At 48.3% G+C, this 12,917-nt stretch overlaps 1 protein-coding gene across 6 annotated transcripts; it reads left to right on the top strand.

Moving 5' to 3' along the window:
* Nucleotides 1–401: 401 nt before the first annotated feature.
* On the top strand, nucleotides 402–12,340 carry CDKN1A (cyclin dependent kinase inhibitor 1A). Of its 6 annotated transcripts, XM_083509361.1 has the most exons (5): nucleotides 2,331–5,270; nucleotides 5,679–6,785; nucleotides 6,894–7,347; nucleotides 8,775–9,170; nucleotides 10,174–12,340. In XM_083509361.1, exons 3-5 carry the CDS (start codon nucleotides 7,326–7,328, stop codon nucleotides 10,221–10,223), a joined length of 468 nt encoding a protein of 155 aa, XP_083365487.1. In that variant the 5' UTR covers nucleotides 2,331–5,270; nucleotides 5,679–6,785; nucleotides 6,894–7,325; the 3' UTR covers nucleotides 10,224–12,340. The 6 variants fall into 6 exon arrangements, with proteins under 6 accessions (XP_083365488.1, XP_083365490.1, XP_083365491.1 ...); XM_083509362.1 differs by lacking the exons at nucleotides 2,331–5,270; nucleotides 5,679–6,785; nucleotides 6,894–7,347 and adding an exon at nucleotides 402–487; XM_083509364.1 differs by lacking the exons at nucleotides 2,331–5,270; nucleotides 5,679–6,785; nucleotides 6,894–7,347 and adding an exon at nucleotides 431–1,127.
* Nucleotides 12,341–12,917: the final 577 nt, after the last annotated feature.

Genomic DNA, 12,917 nt, shown 5'->3' on the forward strand with positions numbered 1-12,917 from the left:
TGAGTGCTTTTCCACACAGGACACGGCAGTCTGTGTTAATACTGGGCAGGGAAAACGTACAAAGAGTCGCTTAAGAAACAAAGCGCAACCGAGCCGACACTCTTCCCGGTGTTTTGCAGAGGAGACACGGTCGGTTTACATCTTGCAGCATATCCCCCCCGCGCTCCTCGAGTCGGAGCCGCGGCTCTTTGTGCTCGTAGACGTGGATGCCGGCGTACCTTTGCGGAAGAATTCGTCGTCGGCGCGATTCCTTTTCGGGCGTGTGTGCAAGCGAGGACCCAGGCAGTCAACAACGAAGACCAGGAAGGAGGCGCTCTGGAAATTCCTCGGAGGCGGGGAAGAGAGGCGCGAGGCCCCGCCCCTTCACGAGAGGGGGCGGAGTCTTGGAAAGGCTTTATGTAGTCCTGCCGGGAGCTGCTACGCTCAGAGCTACCGAGAGCAGAGGGCGCCTCCGAGCGAAGGACGGCAGCGAGAGAGAGAGAGAGAGGTGAGCGCTGCTTTCTCCCGTCTGGGAGCCGGAGGGTCTTGGGCAGCTCTCAATGCTGAGTAGGGGGAGGGGGGCATTGTAACGTGCATGGGAAATATTTAAGGTATCGGAAACAGGAACATTTATCCGTGATTGTGATGGAGAAACTGCGTCGTTGTCTCCCACCCTAGCCCCATTTCGGAGGTGGCAGCCCCCTCGCTTCCTCCCTTGATGTCCTTCGATCTTCGCTCCGCCTGGGATTTTTTCCTTTCATCCTTATTTGCGGAGGTCAGCTATGCTGCGGAGGGAGAGAGCGCATCCCGGCTTCTTACTCCCTGCTCACCCTCATCCACCTTGTGTAACGTCGAAGATCTCGTGTTTTGTCCCCGGGTGGGGAAATATTAGTGGACCAGCCCTGACCCCGTCTGGGGTGGGGGGGATTCTCTTTCGCTCCCCACCCTTCTTTCGTTTCCCAGCGTCCAGGAGACGTCGCCTTTCCTCTTCATCCCTTGAGCCACCTGTTCTTTCCATCTCTAGCCACTCCCTTAGACAGCCTGGAGAGCTTCGGCGTGGCTTTTCGACTTCACCTCGGAATTCTCCCACCTGCTCACGAGAGGAGATGGACAGGGGACCCTTAAAAAGGGTTCGGTCGGTTTTGGGGGTACGTGCACCTCCCCGAAGTGCGCGATGGCGGTGCTGTCCATCGCAATCGGAGGAGCCTGGCGACTCCTCCGCTCGCTGTCCAAACACGACGGCATTGTTTGTTCGGATTTGCGTGTTGCTTATGTATGTCACCCTGTTCCTGAAGACTCGGGGGCCACAACCTGAGCGCTTAACGGGAGGGGAGAGGGGCAGGGATGCGCTTGCGCGTAACCAGCACTGATCATGCACACCGAAACCAAAAACGTCTCGGGTAGGTGCTACGCCTACTACTAATCAGTTGTTGACAGATGAGCAGACTGACGCTCCCCAAAAGAAGCGCGGAGCGGCCAGTGCGGGTGAGGAAGCGGTACATTGTTTTGCTGGATGACGAGATACTTTATATCTGTGCGCCTTTGCAGGGAGGTGCCTGTTTGTCTGTCTGAGTCAGGTAGCGGCTGGAGAGCTGTCCGGGCAGAAGTCTCGGGCCCCGCTCGGCGCAAGGAGCAGGAGGGCCTTGCAAAGCAACCTTTGGAAGCGAGGGTGAACATTTGGAGAGGGCGCGGGGTGGGGCAGAGAGAAGGGAGAGCACCTTAGGACCATGAAAGGATCTGGGCTTCATCGCACCGCTTGGGTAATGGCGATGCCCCACGCAGCCCAAGCCCTTTGCGGGCCCTTCCTGCGCCTTGCGAGAGGGGGCGCTGTCGAGCCGGCAGCCGGACGGTGACTTTGCACGGCCAGGAGAGCCTGCCGGGGCATGTCCCGGCTTGCAGGAGGCGGCGACTACCGCTCGGCTTTGCGGGGGGGGGAGGTAGTCAGGCGGCGGCTGTGACTCAGTGGCAGTCGCTCGCTCGCTCCCCGCCGGGGCTGATGTAAGAGCGCCAGGCCAAGCCCTCGAGTGTTCCCGGCGGGGCTGCCTTTCCTATAGTAGGGGGTAAAAAAGAGAGGAGGCTGCGGGTTTTCGCTTCGCTCGCCGAGCCTGAAGACAGGAAGAGGCGGGGGGGGGGAGGAGAAGCCCCGCCTGGGTGGAACTTGCAAGACGCGCACGAGCTGATTTTTGACTCTCCGCCCAGCCCGCCCCGATGTTCTGTTCTCTCGGGCCGGGAACTCCTTGTTCCCAAGCCGAGTTTTATTTTTGTGCTTGTTGTGCTCACAGGAGCGTCACTCAGCCCCATTACGCCGCTTTGAAAGAGGCGCGCGCAAACCCGACGCTGCGCTGCAGGAGGAGGAGGAGGAAGCGGCTGGAAAGAGACCTCGGTGGGGAGGAGGAAAACAAAAAAAACCCCACATCTTCCTCACCCCCCCCAAAAAAAACCACGCTAGAGGAGCAGTTCTTGAGCAGCCGAAGCGCGCTTTTGCGAACTGCTGTGTGTTCCCAGCCACTTTTTCCCTCCTAAAAAGGCGTGCCCCCCCCGAAACAGCTTCTCGGGGTGGGATTCCCCCCCCCCGCCTTTTTGAGCCCAAATCGCCAAATATGAGCTTTTGCCAACTGCTGTGGTTCTCACCCCCCTCTTTTTCTCTTTTTTGGGGGGTAGGTGGAAGGAAGCGCCTTGAAACCGGCCCCCAATCCGCCGGATGCTCGTTGGAGGGGGCGGCGAGGCGGGGCCGTAGTAAGTTGTCTGGGGGCCGTGTTTGTTTCCCTGCCTGTGGCAGAACTAGGTCTGTGTGGCAAGCGCGATTTCGCAACTTCCCCCTCCCCCTCCCTCCCCCACAGCGCGGCACGTGACGCAGCTGCTGTGGTGCCAGATGACGTAATCCCGGGGCGAGCGCCGCGAGCGTCTCGCACACCTCCTGGGCTCCTCCTATTACGATAAGCAAGTCCTGTTTGCTTTGCTCCAGCCTTGGGGGCCGAAGGAGCCCGAGCTCACCCTGTGCCCGGCAGGCGGAGCAGCTGATCGCCAGCGAGACGGGCCACCAAGCGGTCGGGATTGTTTTGCAACTGCGAGAGACGTTCCTCTGAACTACGCGCAGGGTTTTTAAGCTACTGTTTCAACAACAGTGGTGACCTACATTGTGATTGGCTGGCTCTTAACCGGCAACCACCAAAGCATGTTTGCAGGATAAATAGGAAATACTAGAATGCGGCACTGTGTTTAGTAAGGTGGCCGACTTATGCGCAAGCCCCTCTGAAAGAGAGTGTGTATTGTCTGCAGAAGGTCTCTGGATCCCTTCCTGGCACCTCCACCTAAGGCTGGGAAGGACTGCCGTCTGAAAAGCTGCTGCCAGAAAGTGGAGACACTGCTGATTTGGGTGGGCTAAATATGGGCCTTCAGCAGCTGTTAGACAGTGATTTTGTAGCTGCAGCCTCCATCCCAAATGCAGAATCGAGCAAATGCCTAGTCCTTTCCAGCAGCTGTCTAAGGTAACACCTGTGCAATGGCAGCAGAGCAACTCTAGCTGTGATCTCAAGTAAGAAGTGAATAAGAAATATCTTTGAAAACTAACATCCAGGGTTGACTCAGGACCTTGGGGGTGCAGTTGCTGCCAGAAAAGCATTTTAAAATGGATTGTATGAGTTGATTTCTAGCTGACTGTGTGTGTGTGTCATAGCTGTCAACTTTCAGCTTTGAAAATAAGGGATCGGCAGCCACACCTGTCCCGGGGACAGTCTACAGGATATCTAACAATCCGGGATAGCAGCGCGAAGCAGTGGGAAACGGCACTAGAATAAGGGAATTTCCCGCAAAAAAAGGAAAGGTTGACAGCTATGGTGTGTGTGTGTGTGTGTGTGTGTGTGTGTGCATGAACCAATGTGCATAGCATTCAGTTTGACAACCTACTGCAAAAGTTGCTCTTTGAACCTTTTGTGGAGGTTTTATTAGAGACATGGTGGCACTTTTCCGTGATGCGAGTGAATTGTTTGTCTGCATGCAATCCAATGTGTTTAAGACTGGAAAGGGGACACTGTCCCCTCAATAGAGGATTAGTTAACAAACTATGTGAATTCATAGAATTGGCTAAAATGACAGCAGCCATTAGACTTCACTCGAATCAAAAACTTAAGGAATGGAATTGCTTAGAAGAATATGACAAAACATCATTCCAAAACGAATTTATTGATAGGCATGGACTAACTTCATACAGGTGTGAAAAAAGTGTTGCAAGAGGGTTTTGAGAGCCAAAGTAACCAATATATATAACGCAATGACTAGTTCAATATATATCAAAGGATGTCGAGCTGTGGTGGAGGGAAGTGACAATAGAATGAGATAGACACAGAATGGAAAATGGGAATTTTATCAGTGTAGTATCTTATACTGTATATTCTGTATACTTTAGAGCATATATTCCATGTTATAATAATTAAATGAAATAAATATTTAAAACTCAATGTGTTTAAGACTGCTGCAGTTATTGTGATCACAGAAATAGCCTTGACTCTTCTCTCTCACCAAGAGGAAGAAGCAGTTCAGAACTTGCATGGCACCAACTTTTGCAGGGTGAGCAGCTGAGGGAACTAAAGGTGCCTTGTGGGCACTCTGCTCCAGTGGCCTGAAGTGGCAACTTAACAAGATATCAAGTTGAGGCCTGCCCTCGGCAGCCACGCTACCTGCCAGGACTTGTTCTGGTATGCCTAAACCTCTCAATGATGTCATTCAGCATAGCTGTTTATAAAGAGAGCATGAAGGCTGCTGCTATTTTTAACCTCTTTGCCTCTTCCCAAGCCTGAACACTGGAGGAAAGGCAGCCTTGCAAACACATTGGCCAGTGTAGGTGGTGGTGGTCTGGAAATATACTCTCTAGACAAAACACAGTCCACTGAAGCATCCTGGTAACCCAAAACCTTATAAACCCAAATGTGTGCATGCGCCGTAAACCTTAGAGGTGACTTCACGCAAGACGCTTAAATTGATCTACAGTGTGATGTCAAGATGGGTCATTATTTGGCTGCATTCTGTCTCTCACTAATGCCATTCAGCACTAGAGAAAATGTGTGATGATGGTGTGGGAGGGCCTTGTATTGATGGAAACTCTGTCTCCCTTGATGGCCTTGAGATCAGCTTTGTCTGCAATGTGGATGGATGAAAGGGGGGCAGGGCAAAGGTCAAAATGCTAAGATTATGTGGGCCAAAGGCATCAGATTTGATGAAGCCAGGCACCCCAACTCAACTGTACAGATCTACACGTGTGTGTGTGTGTGTGTGTGTTGAATCCTGAACAGTCTGTGCAGGGACGCGGACTTAGAAAAAATATTGGGGGGGCCCGGGAAAGCTCATGAATAATAAATAAGCTCATGAATATGCAAATAAAGTGGCTCCGGCCCTAAATCGGGCAAGCCACGCCCCCCCAGCCAGCCGATTGGCTGGCTGGGAGGTGTGGCCAGTCGGGATTCCCCTGTTCTCGCGGGATTTCCGGCAGTGCCTTGGCTGGGATTCCCTTGGCCGGGGCTCTCCGATTAGGGCGCGCGGCTGGCTGGCTGGCGAACGAGCAGGTGGGGAGGAGGCGGGGGACGGCGGCGGCGCTCTGGTGGAAGGGCGCCCGCCCAAGATTATTGGGGGGGGCTGAGCCCCCCCAAAAATTTTTTTGAGGGGGCTCGAGCCCCCTCAAGCCCCATGGAGTCGGCGCCTATGAGTCTGTGATGCCCAAGTCCATTAGCAGCTGGTGACTTAACATTTTATTGTAAATTGTAGCTAGTTCTGTACTGCATACGCACAGCAGGTGGTGTTTGGCCACATTCAGTGCTAAAAGTACATGAACAGTGCAATCTTTCATGCACGTTAACATGCGAGAAAGTCACACTGCATTCAATGCAGCTTGCTCCCCAGCTTTTCAAGGCTGGAGATCTAAAACAATTCTTGGCAACAAAAAACACCAATTTCACAGAAGAACTGGTAATGCTCAGAAGCCTCTCCCAAACAGGCAAAACATCTACACCCTCCCTCCCAAAATAAAGCACAGAAAAAGGAGGCAACTTCCCCAATCCCACTCAATTAAAAAAACCAAAACATTTTAGAGTTGGGGTGAGGGCTTGGGTCTGAAGGTGCTGTAGTGCCCAGGTGCCATGTTGAGGACCGTAGCCCTAGGAAGTGTGTTTAGGATTGCAGCTTTTGCAATATACTGTACTGAACTCAAGGTCTTCCTGGGCAGCCATGTGCTTTTTAAGAGGTACTTGGCCATCCTAGGACTGTACCAACACAACTGTGGGTGCATTTTCTATATCAAGATTGGGTTCTGACTCTGTCCTTCTGAATCATCCAGATTTGGGCAAATGTTCAGGGTACACCTAGGCTCTTTTATTAGGTCTCATATCAGTACAGTGGTACCTTGGTTTACGAACTGAAGCTGTTCTGGAAATCCATTCTTAAACCAAAGCGCTCCTAAACCAAGGTGTGCTTTCCCATGCAGCGGGGGGACTCAATTTACAAATGGGACACACTCAACATGTTCTGCTTCCAAGGCAAAGTTCACAAACCAAAACACCTACTTCCGGGTTTGCAGCGTTCTTTTCTCCACGTTGTTCATAAACTAAGCTGTTCTTAAGCCAAGGTACCACTGTATTTAAAAGCATAACTAACAACCAACACAATCAAGATTCTGTACAGAAACTATCATTTGGAATGAGTGCGTACAAACTGACAAAACAGACACTTTTATGCAACGCAGTTCACCTGCATCCAATTGTCTGGAGGGGATGAATAAATAGTGGAAAGATCTGATGTGGAAGATTCTGCTTCACGTTGTTGTTGTTTAGTCGTGTCTGACTCTTCATGACCCCATGGACCAGAGCACGCCAGGCACTTCTGTCTTCCACTGCCTCCCGCAGTTTAGTCAAACTCATGCTGGTTAGGCCAACCATAAAACTGCAAGTGCTGTTCATGGAAAACATGGGACCGCCTCCTTGAGTGTGTTCAATGTGCCCAGTGATAACTGCTGTGGCAATGCTTTCCTAATTTAATGAGTTGTCTGATGGATGACTGCATGGAAATAATTATGTGGGAGAAAGGGAGTACTAAAAATGGAACACCGCCAACTAGATCTTGGCTTGCAACCCCTTTTTAATCTCCAAGGAGCTCTACTACATGTAGCTATTGGGTAGCTTTCTTCTTGGTTGAAGGTGTGGTTCAAAGGGTAGGGATGATGAGGCTTGTGTGTACAGTGCAAAGAGCACCTTTCTTGGTGACGTTGGCAGTTACTCAGAGGAATCCTTAGCAGTTTCAAACGTCATCTGAATGATGTTCTCCTGGCAGAGAATTTCCCTACAGATTCCATCCCTAGTTTTATGTTGCTCAGTTCTCTCCAAGGTAAGGACTGTTAAAACCGTTGGGCCCAACTTGTTGGTTTATATATTCAATTGTTGGTTTATATATTCAATTTATTTGCTACTTCTTAATGTCAACTGAAATCTCCCAACAAAAAGGAATCAAATAGAATACAAATTCCTTATTCAAAAGTAAACAATATTCCTAATCACCACCACCATCATAATTCTTCATTTGGAGTTTTGTAACCAAATATATATCTAAACAATGTACATAAGTAAAGTGACTAAGAATGCCTAATTAACAGTTAAAAATTCATAACTGTTAACCAAAAAAGCTCGATACAGTCATGGCTTCAGCCCTGGAGGTGTACTTTATTGTCTCTCAAGACAACTCTGATGCCAACAATAGCAGTCACCTATACATTCACTCTACACAGGAACTATTCTAAGCACTCAACCACCACATACACAATCGCACATGCACCACTTCACTCAGTCCGCTTGATTCTCACTTCATTAAAAATTGCCGTGGTCCTTTTATATACTGTATTTTTCGCCACATAGGACGCACCAGCCCATAGGACACACCTAGTTTTTTGGGGGGGAAATAAAGAATTTTTTTTTAATTCCCCCCCCAGGTGCGGGGCTGGCACGGGGGGAAGCCCGAGCTTCCCCCGACCCCAGCCCCCAGAACAGGCTGCACGAAGCCCGAAGCTTGGCGCGTGCTGAGCTCAGCGCGCCCCAAGCTTCTGGGTGCAGGCAAGCTCTCTGCTAGCCGTGGGAGAGCTGCGTCTCCCATGGCTAGCGGACAGCTTCCTGAAGCCTGGAGAGCGAGAGGGGTCGGTGCGCACCGACCCCTCTCGCTCTCCAGGCTTCAGTGACAGCCTGCATTCGCCCCATAGGACGCACACACATTTCCCCTTCATTTTTGGAGGGGGAAAAGTGCATCCTATAGGGCGAAAAATACGGTATGTACTGCATTTTTCACAAATCTGTGCTTGAAGCAGTTTATGGAAAATATAGTAACACAGTAACAGTACATAATAAGACATATGCTTGCTGAAACATAACACTAAAAATTAGTAACAATTAACAGTTAACACATATAAACATTATGCTGTTGAGTTCTTTTGATTAGGCCTTGCTGCTGGTCTTGCCACCATTAGGAGGTGTGGTTGGTCAGTGACTTGGGACAGGGTCTCTTCTGTATTGGAACCAAGCTACAACATTTCCTCCCCTGGAGGCTCGTCTTGCTTCCACCTTGAAGGCCTTTCATTGTGATGTCAATGCTGATATTTTTGCCAAGCTTTTGACCTAGTAAAATTAGCTTTGCCATGGCACTTAAATTTCTTTTTAATCAATTTATTTTACTTGCTGAATTGATTTATAAGTTTTATTGTTAATTTATAGCAGTTATAAGTTGCCTGTTGTAACTTTCCTTAAAACATTCGCTTGTATTTCTCCTAGCTGGAAACATGCCTCTGTCTAAGGGCAACCTCCTTCGGTCTCCCTGCAGCAGGAAGCTTTGCAAAAACCTCTTTGGACCAGTCGATCATGACCAGCTTCAAAAGGACTTCCAGTCCTTGATGAAGGCCCAGCTGGAGGAGGCTCAGCAGAAGTGGAACTTTGACTTTGAATCGGAAACTCCACTTGAAGGGGACTATAAATGGGAAAAGGTCTCGCATCTAAGCAGGATGCCTTCTCAAGATCTGCTGAGCCCCACAAAGGAGAACAGTTGTGCCGGTGAAAAGAGCTTGAGCTCCTCCCCAGTGCTTCTCAAGATGCACACAAAGACAGACAGGCCAACGCAAGTGGGCTTTGAGGCTCGCAAGTCTTCCAAGCGAAAGCAGACAACTATCAAAGGTAAGGAGCTGCCAGCTTTGTTTGTCTTCCGTGTTTACATTTGCAGAGAGGAGGGTAGAATTACTGGTAATGGCCAAAGCTGCCCTGGATGTGGATTTCACTTTTGTGAAATTGCATTTGTTTCAAATTCACCAGTTGAATTCTGAACCTGAGCTCAAAATTGGAATTTGATATTGGGAATTTTGATTGTCTTGTCATCACTTTAAGAGGACGTTTTCTTATACGCCCCCCCCCCTTTTAAAAAATAAAATACTCTATTTTAAACCAACCCTTCATCCTGAAGGTTCTCAGGATGCGGTCGAACATTTAAAATAAAATTGAACACATAGCTATAGAAGTTTAAACCAAACAGTCACATTTAGTAACTATCTCTTAAAACTTCAGTAGCAAAGAATCCAGCAGAATGCAACCAGTAGTCATATTGATGGTCTTCAGCTGACAAGTGAAAAACCAATAACAGGACATGGAAATATCTGCTAGGAGGGAATTCCACAGCTAAGCTGCCATGATTGAGAGCATTGCACCAACCAAACAAAGCACCGTTGTTGACAAAGATCACCAGCACGGTCTGTCCTGCAAATCTTAAACCAGGCTTCCTCAACCTCTGCCCTCCAGATGTTTTGAGACTACAATTCCCATCATCCCTGACCACTGGTCCTGCTAGCTAGGGATCATGGGAGTTGCAGGCCAAAAACATCTAGAGGGCCGAGGTTGAGGAAGCCTGTCTTAAACCATGGGCTGGCAAGGCACTCCTTCATGTACATGACTCTCAAGTTGTAAAGTGGGACCTTGAAGTAAGCTCACTTGAATACCATGGAACTTCTGGGTAAACATTCATAGAATTGTGCAGTTACGGTTGTGTTGGGAACTCCAGGATCTTGGCTGGTGATTGCCTTGCAGTCTCTGAGCAGACTGCTCTTGGGTATGAATGAATATCTCCCAGGCACTCACACTGACACTCCCTTGGCTGGCATGTTCAATTTGTCCTTCTGCTCTTTTCCAGACTTCTACAGCTCCAAGCGGAGAACTGTCCCCTGCAAGTCAGACCCATGATAACTACACTGCAAGCAAAATGCATCCACGCAGTCTCTGGGCTAAAGGAGCTGACCTGCCTTCACCGCTATTAGCTGGAATGGCCGACTTGGACACGACACTCAGTGCAGGCAGCAGGACTTGACTGTTTGAAGGAGCAGCTAGTTAGAGTAATGACTTCTGCTCTGAGGCTCTTACTTTACATAAAAACTATGTAGCGGACTAGTGTAACACTTCAGAAGGATGTAGAGTTATTTTCCTTATTTATGATGGCACTGGAGCTTTATGTGCAATGGAATATATTGTAAAGCCTTATCCTAAAATAGACTTAAGTTGCTGGGGGAGATGCTTAAGCATGATGGCAAGAGGGAAGGATCAGTGCAAGTACAGCTTGTGGCTGAGACCTTTCACACACCTGTCTCAGGTATGAGTCACTTTGCAGGTGCAAGGTCTGAAGGATTGTATTTTCCTAGGTCCGTGATCTTGCTCTCTCTCTGTGTGTTTTTTGTCCTGCTAGGTTTAAAGGAATATGGTGAGGGGGGGAGAAAAAAGACTTCCAATCCAGAAAGCTAATCCATTCATTTTACAAAGATGAAGATCTTCCTATTGTGGACAGTAGTATCACAGATCAGTACCATTACTGTTGCAGGAAGGATTCCATTATCAGACAATACTGGATAGTGTGTGAGCACTGTAACTTCCTTCCCCTTCCTAAAACTATCGAATAATACTGTTGACTCAAGTCATGCAAATAACACTAGCCTTAGGGGGGAAATATAGCCAGTGGGAACCAGAAGTTTGAGCTCAGAAATATTACTCTACTTCTACCATGCAGCCTGTAGGCACATATTGCCAGCATAGCGACTCATCCATCCTTCGACAGCATACAGCCTTCGGTATGGTACTAATTGGTGAGAATATTGTGGGATTTGGGTTCCCAGTGAGTGCTAGCGAGGCTTGATAAGACATGCCCGTGGAGTTTCCATTGCCTCTGGAAACATGGTTCGCTTGTGACATCTCTCTCTAGCATGAAATAATGATAAAGGATTTACCTTGTGTTTGCTTTCCATGCTTTCTGCAGCTACCTGTGATCTTGCCAGCTTTCCTTTACCCTTTTAAAATTGGAAAGTAAATTGCTTAAAGCTTAAGCACATCTACTTGGTGCAAGACAATTAAACTCACAGCCGTTCCTGTCTGAATTTGGGACCGATATCTTGGTCTTATTGGCATCTTACTGTCAAAAGCACCACCTGTTAATATTGGGTGCAGTGTTTAACACTGGAATCTGAAATGTAGCCTTTTGCCATGTGCAAGTCAAATCAGACTTTCATGTGAATCATCACTATGTTCCAAGGCAAATCCTAACTTTGCCTTTATTGTTCTACCCCTTTGCAACGGGTTCTTTACCGCTGTGCTGCTGGAATAGCACCCGCTGCTGAAATCTTGAATCTTTCATCGCCGTGTGCTTTTCGGGAGCTATTGCTTTATTCCAGAGGCTGGCGCTGGGTTGGAACACTTGGACCTCCTGAGGATCGCATTTTAGTTAAACGAAGGGTGTGTCCCATTTAACTGCATCTGTTTTGCAAGAGCGGTGGGGAAATCCCTACAGTCGTGGGAAAGGATTAATGCTAGCACATTACTGACGGGCACAATTTTGCCTTTGACAGACAACACAGGAGCATATTTGTGCTTTGTTCGGCACCTTCATCTTTTTTCCTCCAAGGAAAAGTTGGGTGGGGGGAGATGTCAAGCACTTGGCCTAGTGGGTTGTTTGTTGTTATAGGCCTGGGATGGAGGGGGGGGGAATGTAGCAGCTGAAATTGGGAGTACTATCAGCCATACTGTATTAGACTAGTTACAAACAACAACTGTGGCTTGTGAGCAAGATGTTGGAAGAAGACCTATCTTACCCAGAAGCACAGCTTCAGGCACTTCCTTAAGATAGTATGTTTGCCTGTGGATTTCTGACCTTTTTAGAGTTGCCATGGACAGGCCTGGCCACTTCGGACCACTGCACTTCTACATTCAGGGTAATGCATAATGCTAGGACTCTCGGCACTAATCCATTTGTTTGTGAATATAATGCTGCTGAACTGACTTAAGTATAGACCTTAAAATAAAAGCTGTTTCATAATGGAGCAACACTTTTGTCTGATTTAATTGCACGTGGGATTGATCAAGCTTGAATTTTCTGGGTGGTGAGGGCTCTTTCCTTGGGGGTTGGTTAGTTTTTTTAATGGAGATAATAGGCAAATGGAAATACACTATTCCCTCCTACGAGTTGTGTAAGGCAAAGTGGGACAAAACCATGGGCAAAGGGCTGCCATACCGCCATCAGGAAACACTGCAGAGGATGCCATATGTGGCAGAGGTCAAATTTGATTGCCGAATACATGCCTTGACTGTTAATCCATGCATCGTCTATCAAATATGAGCTGGAGAACTTAGTGGTATTATTATGCCAGCTGTCAGTTTCTTCTTTCCATCCTTAGGTTGCTAATCTTATTCAACATCTTTATCAACGACTTGGATGATGGACTCAAGGGCATCCTGATCAAATTTGCAGATGACACCAAACTGGGAGGGGTGGCTAACACCCCAGAGGACAGGATCACACTTCAAAATGACCTTGACAGATTAGAGAACTGGGCCAAAACAAACAAGATGAATTTTAACAGGGAGAAATGTAAAGTATTGCACTTGGGCAAAAAAAAA

The sequence above is a fragment of the Podarcis liolepis genome (assembly GCF_965112155.1).
Source record: "Podarcis liolepis genome assembly, chromosome: 6".
NCBI lineage: Eukaryota > Metazoa > Chordata > Lepidosauria > Squamata > Lacertidae > Podarcis > Podarcis liolepis.